The 7,040-nt window shown below is 67.1% G+C and overlaps 3 protein-coding genes across 3 annotated transcripts in view; all 3 read left to right on the forward strand.

Annotated features, from left to right (window-relative positions):
* Positions 1-867, forward strand: EMIHUDRAFT_446796 (hypothetical protein). Its single transcript, XM_005792601.1, has 4 exons — positions 1-60; positions 140-276; positions 443-724; positions 754-867. The coding sequence occupies exons 1-4, from the start codon at positions 23-25 to the stop codon at positions 765-767; spliced, it is 471 nt and encodes a 156-aa protein (XP_005792658.1). The 5' UTR covers positions 1-22; the 3' UTR covers positions 768-867.
* A 608-nt stretch (positions 868-1,475) lies between these two features.
* EMIHUDRAFT_446798 (hypothetical protein) lies at positions 1,476-4,892 on the forward strand. Its single transcript, XM_005792602.1, has 9 exons — positions 1,476-1,675; positions 1,762-2,077; positions 2,174-2,785; positions 2,852-3,334; positions 3,418-3,477; positions 3,664-4,225; positions 4,443-4,553; positions 4,684-4,784; positions 4,848-4,892. The coding sequence occupies exons 1-8, from the start codon at positions 1,508-1,510 to the stop codon at positions 4,742-4,744; spliced, it is 2,373 nt and encodes a 790-aa protein (XP_005792659.1). The 5' UTR covers positions 1,476-1,507; the 3' UTR covers positions 4,745-4,784; positions 4,848-4,892.
* A 1,492-nt stretch (positions 4,893-6,384) lies between these two features.
* Positions 6,385-7,040, forward strand: part of EMIHUDRAFT_460370 (hypothetical protein) — a 6,622-nt gene continuing 5,966 nt past the window's right edge. Inside the window, exons 1-2 of the mRNA XM_005792603.1 lie at positions 6,385-6,722; positions 6,935-7,027. Of these exons, the coding sequence (XP_005792660.1) occupies positions 6,433-6,722; positions 6,935-7,027 (383 nt within the window). The 5' untranslated portion in view covers positions 6,385-6,432. The remainder of the gene's footprint in view (positions 6,723-6,934; positions 7,028-7,040) is intronic.

Consider the following 7,040-nt stretch of genomic DNA (forward strand, 5'->3'; position numbering starts at 1 on the left):
AGGCCCCCGCCGCTCTCATCTCATGCGCCGGACCCTCGGCCGGTCGAGTGGAAAAAACGCGAGGACGACCGCTACAGAAAGGCGCGATTTGCGCGACGGCACGACCGACCCCGCTCCTCCCATCCACAGTCCACAGACGCGCTATGACAGGCGGCGTGCACGAGCATATGCGGGCGTGGGAGCCCGAGGAGGACTTAACGATCCTGCGACTGCTCGGTGAGTGTGCCCAAAGTGGTCTCGGCCCAAATTGGTCTCGCATCGCGGTCTCGCTACCAGGCGCGTGTGCCCCTCTCGCCTCCCGCAAGCACCGTCCGCGCCGCCGTCGCTGCTCTCAATGACATTTGGCAGCGTCTTCCCCACCGCTCGCTCCTCGCCGCCGCCTCACAAAAGGAGAGCAAGGCAGCTCGTACCTCTGGCCTGAGCGAGCCCTCGCTGCACGCAGGCCGGACCGTCTCGTCCGTGCGCAACCGCTGGCAGCGGATCGAGAAGGGGCGCAAGCTGCGCGAGGCTGGGCATGCGTTCAAGAATCGGTGCCAGCGCTGCGGCGCCCCGAAGCGAGGGCACGTCTGCCTTGCAAAGCTTGACCAGCGAGCAAGCGCCGACGCGGTGGCGGCGGCGGGCCTCGGCCAGCCAACGCCCCCGCCGCCTTCTCAGCATCGCTCGCCCGCGCCCGCGCCTACGCCCGCGCCCGCGCCCCCTCCCTCTGCGTTCAAGGCCTTTATCAAGCCCTCGGTACAGTTCCAGCATGAATCTGCCACCGTGAGTGAGTCAAGTACGTCCTCTGAGATGGAGGTAGAGAACAGCAGCATGGAGTAGTGCGGAGCCGCATGGTACCTTTTGGGTAATCCGATAAAAAAAGAACAGCTCTGTACGGCTCCAGGGTAGGCTCCGCCTCACTGCATCTCTCTTGTGAGCCTGTTTGTGATTGTGTCTGTGTGTCGCTCGTGCGTGTCGTCATCATCTGTCTAGCGTCCACCCATACCGCGTTGGTGTCCAGTCCGAGCCTGGCTGTTCTTCACCTTTCTACCTACCTACCTTCATGTCTCGAGGTTCTCGAGGTGGATATCCTTTGGCCGCGTTGGGTAGCGAGGATTGGTGTGACGCGATCCACGCAGGCGTGATTTCTGACGGCCGACCGTCAGTGCACGGAGTTGCCCCTTCTCCGACTGCCCCGGCTAGTTCCCGAGGTCGTCGGGTGTGACCCCTGCGTCCCCCGAGACCTAGCGCGGGTGGGTTGGAGGGGGGATCCCTCGCCTCGCCTCGCCTGCGCCTGCGCCTCGCCTCGCCTGCAGCCGCGCGCGCGCCACCACACAGGGATTCCAGTACACAGCCCCTGAAGCTCGGCGCCGGGCACCGAATCGGCCAGGCTCGCTTTGTCATGTTGCACGGGGGAGCTCGCTTTCCGCGTTTTGCTGGCTTGTTCCGACTGCTGCTTGTTTTTCCCCTACGTGATATCATCACCGCCAGCAAAACGCCTAAAGCGAACTCCCAGTCGGGCATACGTGGTATGCTGCTGTTCACCACCACCCTCGTGCTCCTCCTCGCGGCCGCGACGGCCGCGCCGACGCGCCTCGGCATTGAGCGCAAGCGACGCCTCCAAGCAGCAGTCGATTCGTGCGGGAAGAACGGAGCCGCCGGCCTCCTCGTTCACGAGTCGGCGCGATTCACGACTCAGGTATCGCCGCCTGCTCAAACCCGCAACACTTCCCGCTTACCATCAAATATACCGATCCCGCACTCAGGATCGACCGCCCCCCGCAGGATTCGGGCGCGGCCTGCGTCGCCAAGCTCGTCAAGAAACTCGACCTGTATGGAGCGAACATCGTCCAGCGCCTGCCAATGGCCCGAATGGTCGCCATCGCTCCTGTCAACAATTCCATCCTCGACAGCATTGTCCTCGATAGCGAGGTGGAGCTGGAGCCCAACTGCATCATCCAGCTCGACGATTTTTCGGGGGCGCCAGTGCCAGCTCAAGCGTGGGGCATCGACCGCATCGACAGCCGCGATGGGACCGACGGCTTCTACGACGACTCCGGAGTCACCGGCTCTGGCTCCCTCGTCTACATCCTCGACACCGGCACGCCTAGCACCGCGCCCCTCGCACCGCGCCCCTCGCACCGCGCCCCTCGCACCGCGCCCCTCGCACCGCGCCCCTCGTACCGCCGTGCGGCAGGCGTCCGCATCGGCCACGTCGACTTTGGCGGCCGCGCCTTGGCCGGCTGGTCCGCTGGCTGCCCGACGGGCAGCGAGAGCTCGTGCGGCAACGACGTGTCCGGCTACGTCTACCAGGGCGTGATTGACTCCAGCTCCTCTCGCTGCAACGGCCACGGCACCCACTGCGCCTCGACCGCCGGCGGCACCGTCTACGGCGTTGCAAGGGGCGCCACCATCATCACCGTCCAGGTGCTCTCGTGCGGCGGCTCCGGCTCCTACGCCGGCGTGATGGCGGGCATCGAGTGGGCGGTCGCCGACGCGCAGAGTCGCGACCTCCCGGCGGTCCTCTCGATGTCCCTCGGCGGGGGCGGGGCGAACCGGTACGACGCCGTCATCCAGGCGGCGATGGCGGCGGGAGTCCTCACGGTTGTCGCCGCAGGGAACAACAACGGCGACGCGTGCCAGAAGTCGCCCGCGTCAACCTTGGAGGCTATCACCGTCGGCTCGACCGATATCGACGATGGTCGCTCCTCCTTCTCCAACTACGGGCCTTGCATGGACATCTTTGCGCCGGGGCGCGATATCAAGGCGGCTTGGTCCGGCGCCGACGACGCCACGAGGACAATCTCGGGTGCGCTACACCCTTGCCCCCGACCCCAGCCTCCCGCCCCCGTCCATCCCTTTGGCCACGACGCAGGCACGTCCATGGCGACGCCGCACGCTGCTGGCGTGGCGGCGCAGATTCGGTCACTCGACCCGGCGCTCACCCCCGAGGAGGTGACGGACGCGATGCTCTGCATGTCCACCAAGGATGCAGTCACCCAGCCTCTGCCGGCGGACACCGCCAACAAGCTGCTCTACAACAAGTTTGATGCGGCCGACGTCGCCTCGTGCCTGACCACCGGCCCGCCCAGTCCGCCGTCGCCTCCGCCGTCGCCGGGCTCACCGCCGTCGCCGCCCGCGGCGTCGCCGCCTCCGCCGTCGCCGCCAGCAGCGTCGCCGCCTCCGCCGCCTCCGCCCAGCCCCTCGCCGCCGCCGCCCGGCCCGGGCCCACCACTCACGTGCACAACCTCGTGCAGCGTGCCGGAGTATCGCACGCTGATCGCGGTTGCGCCGTCCGAGTGCCCTCCTAACGGGATGAATTTCCTCCCGAACTGCGACTCGTGCGAGCTCACCTACGGCGCCCGCCCCCCCCGCTTCCTCGCCTGCTCGTCCCTCCCCCGTCGAGCGCGCTCACTCTGGCGCCGCTGTGCCCCCATGCAGGCGACGTTTGTGAGGGCGACCGTGGAGTGTGCGGCACCGACAATTCCCTCGACAACTGCGGTGCTTCCGAGACACTTCCTAGACAATTCCTAGACAATTCCCTCGACAACTGCGGTGCTTCCGAGACACTTCCTAGACACTTCCGAGACAATTCCCTCGACAACTGCGGTGCCACAAGTCCTGCCCTCAATCAGACCGCCTACCCCAAGAACCCCGTCTCAACTCACCCGCCCTGACCGCTTGCAGGGGCCTACGACGTGTACCTCATCACCGGCAACTCCACCGTTTCGCCGCCATCTGCCGGGCCCGTGCCTCCGCCGCCTTCATCTGCCTCGCCGTCGCCGTCGCCGTCCGCCCGGCCCGTGCCGCCTCCTCCGTCGGCCTCGCCGTCGCCGTCCGCCAGGCCCGTGCCGCCTCCTCCGTCGGCCTCGCCGTCGCCGTCCGCCAGGCCCGTGCCGCCTCCTCCGTCGGCCTCGCCGTCGCCGTCCGCCAGGCCCGTGCCGCCTCCTCCGTCGGCCTCGCCGTCGCCGTCCGCCAGGCCCGTGCCGCCTCCTCCGTCGGCCTCGCCGTCGCCGTCCGCCAGGCCCGTGCCGCCTCCTCCGTCGGCCTCGCCGTCGCCGTCCGCCCGGCCCGTGCCGCCTCCTCCGTCGGCCTCGCCTGAGCCAGAGCCGTCGCCTGAGCCCTCACCCTCGCCGGAGCCTTCGCCCTCGTCTTCGCCGCCGCCGCCGCCGCCGCCTCCGTCGCCTTCGCCGCCGCCTCCGTCCGCCTCGCCATCCCCGTGCAAGCCTTGGTGCGCAAAGAATCCAAAGTGCGTGCAGCCCTCCTCTAACCCCCACTCTCCTTCCTACGCACCTCACATGCACCTGCACCTATACCTGTGCATGTTGCATGTGCATGTGCACGCCATGTGCATGCACATGCACATGCACATGTGTGTACCTCCACCTCACCGACGGCTGCACCCCGGCCAAATGCGCAGGGAAAGCACCCCTCACCCTCCACCCCTCCCGGCCCTCACTCTGCAGTTCGTGGGAGACGAAGTGCAACTGGCAGCTCAACTGTGCGGGCTGCCCAGAGTGCGACGCTGTGACGCCGCCGCCGCCCAATTGCAAACCTTGGTGCGCGAACAATGGAAAGTGCGTGCAGCCCTTCTCTGTCTCCCACACACTCTCCTACGCACCCACTCACCTCGCATGTGTACCCCCCACTCACCGGCCAAATGCGCAAGCATTCCTCACCCCCACCCCTCCCGGCCCCTGTGCACAGTTCGTGGGCGACGAAGTGCAAATGGCAGCTCAACTGTGCGGGCTGCCCAGAGTGCAACTAGCGCCGGCATCTGCTCCTTTGACGTCGATGTCCACTACTATGTCTACTATGTCTACTATGTCTACTATGTCTACTATGTCTACTATGTCTACTATGTCTACTATGTCTACTATGTCTACTAGGATGTCTACTGCCTCGGGGTCGGAAACAAAGGACAGACGGAGATACGGCTTTACTGCAGCGCCACCAGTAGGCAGCGCAAATGCGCGTGCGTGTGCGCGTGCGCAGACACACTTCGCTTGATTTAGCGCTTGCATTCGGAGTCGGGGCGCTCTCCTCTAGCCCCACCGTGTCTCGCGCTCGTCGCCCAGGCTGCAGAACCGGCCCCAGAAGGCGCGACGATCCGGACGAGTGTTTGGCAGTCTAGTGTGCCTATCTGCTGCGCTGCACATCACTGCACTGTGTGTGAAGAGTAGTGTGGCAATTCGGGGATCTTAAATGAAAAGTAAGTATGTAACTGTAGAGAGGACTCGGTTTGGGAAGAACGCGAGATAAAAAGTTGATTTCCGGGCTGTCTCGGGCAAGTTCAAAATTTGATGATTTCATGACCTCGCCACTTTGCGGCTCTTTGACATCCACCTCGCGGCCCGCTGCGCGGCTCTTCGAGCGCGAGAGAGGTGGCGTCTGCGAGGCGGCGGCGAGCGCAGGCGGCGCGGGCGGCGGCGACGCGGCGGCGCGGCGGCGGATCGCGTCGCTGACAACGGCAGCAATCTGCGGCAGGCTGCTGCTTGCTGCTGCAGCTGCTGCTGCTGCTGCGGCTGCTCCGCTGCTGCGGATTGTGGATACGACTTCTCCGATCACCCCGCCCGCCCGCCCCGCCCCGCCCGCCCGCCTCTCCCCGCTTGCCCGCCCGCCCGCCCGCCCGCCCGCCCGCCCTCCCACCAGTCGCCCCACCCCTCCGCCCCACCTCGACAAACATAGGCGCTCGATTCTCCCAACTCGCTGCCTACTCGCTGCCTCGAGGGGAGGAGGGGAAGATGTCGAGCGGGCGCCACTGCGCTAGCACGGCCGGAGGCCCCTCCCCGAAAGGCAAGTATTAGCCTCACGAAACCGAGACCCCTCCCCCCCGCCCCGATCCCCCCACCCCCTTGCTCCCCTCCCCCCCCTCGGGACGTCGGGAGGGCCGAAGAGAGGCGCCCGTGGGGACCCGCAATTCCCTCCCCCCCTCGGAGGGGGCCGGGCGAGGCGTACCCCGAGGGCCCCGCTCTTTCCTTCGCATAGCGGCCACTCTTCGGATCGCTGGTCGAGCGACCCGGGGGATGCCCCGCGCGCCTGACCCAGGCACGAGAAACGAATCTGCGAGGCGTGGCCGCTTAGGCGGCCCGATGGGGAGGAGTGGGGCGGACTACGGGGATCGGCTCCTTACACCGCCCTTCCTTGCAGCGAGCCCCCTCCAACCCACCCGCGCTAGGTCCCGGGGGACGCAAGGGTCAGCCCCGCGCGACCTCGGGAACTAGCCGGGGCAGTCGGAGAAGGGGCAACTCCGTGCACTGACGGTCGGCCGTCAGAAATCACGCCTGCGTGGATCGCGTCACACCAATCCTCGCTACCCAACGCGGCCAAAGGATATCCACCTCGAGAACCTCGAGACATGAAAAAAGTACGGCAAAAAAAAAACACTGTCATCATCAGTTCGGCCGGTCCCAACTTCGCTCGCCGGCCAAGACCCAGCACCCGCTCACAAGCCACATGCAGTCGGTCGCGTCATCCTTCGTGTCCGAGGCCGGCCCGGACGGCGGGTGGGACCTCGAGCCCACCGAGTGGGACCAGAGCGGCATGGGCTCCTCCACCCTCGTCGTGGACGATGAGGACTCGAGCGGGCGCTCTGGCTTTGTCACCGAGCAGCACAACCTCGTGCCGCACGGCGTGATCGGGGCCGAGTACCGGTCGCTCAAGGCGTCGGCGAACGGCGCAGTCGGGATCGCCTCCCTCCCCACCCCGCAGCGCGACCCCTACCATGGCCGCTGCGTCGAGCCGAGGTGCGCCTCCCACCTGCCGCCCACCTGCCGCCAGTTTGCTTTGCTTTGCGGGGCGCGCCGCGCCGGCCGTTCACTCCGCGTGAGGGCTCGCGCGCCGCCGCGAGCCCTCCACACCGCCCCCTCGCCGTACCGCACGCATGCCTGAGGAGGGAGGGGGGTTTGCGGCGGTCGGATTGACAACGCTGTCCGCGCCGCGTCCCGTGCGGCGTCAGGACGTCGCGCGAGCCGGGGCGGGAGTCGTTCAACCTGATGGTGGTGGGCGAGGCCGGCCTCGGCAAGACCACCCTCCTCGAGTCGTTCTTCAAGCGCCGCCCGGTA

The sequence above is a fragment of the Emiliania huxleyi genome (assembly GCF_000372725.1).
Source record: "Emiliania huxleyi CCMP1516 unplaced genomic scaffold EMIHUscaffold_1067, whole genome shotgun sequence".
Classification (NCBI taxonomy): Eukaryota; Haptophyta; order Isochrysidales; family Noelaerhabdaceae; genus Emiliania; species Emiliania huxleyi.

Coding starts and splice junctions, on each gene's coding strand:
- EMIHUDRAFT_446796 (XM_005792601.1), top strand. CDS start 23: ATGCGCCGGACCCTCGGCCGGTCGAGTGGAAAAAACGC. Junction 61..139: donor CGGTCGAGTGGAAAAAACGC/GAGGACGACCGC, acceptor AGTCCACAGACG/CGCTATGACAGGCGGCGTGC. Junction 277..442: donor CATCGCGGTCTCGCTACCAG/GCGCGTGTGCCC, acceptor CGCTGCACGCAG/GCCGGACCGTCTCGTCCGTG.
- EMIHUDRAFT_446798 (XM_005792602.1), top strand. CDS start 1,508: ATGCTGCTGTTCACCACCACCCTCGTGCTCCTCCTCGCGGCCGCGACG. Junction 2,078..2,173: donor CGTCTACATCCTCGACACCG/GCACGCCTAGCA, acceptor GCCGTGCGGCAG/GCGTCCGCATCGGCCACGTC. Junction 2,786..2,851: donor CGCCACGAGGACAATCTCGG/GTGCGCTACACC, acceptor GCCACGACGCAG/GCACGTCCATGGCGACGCCG.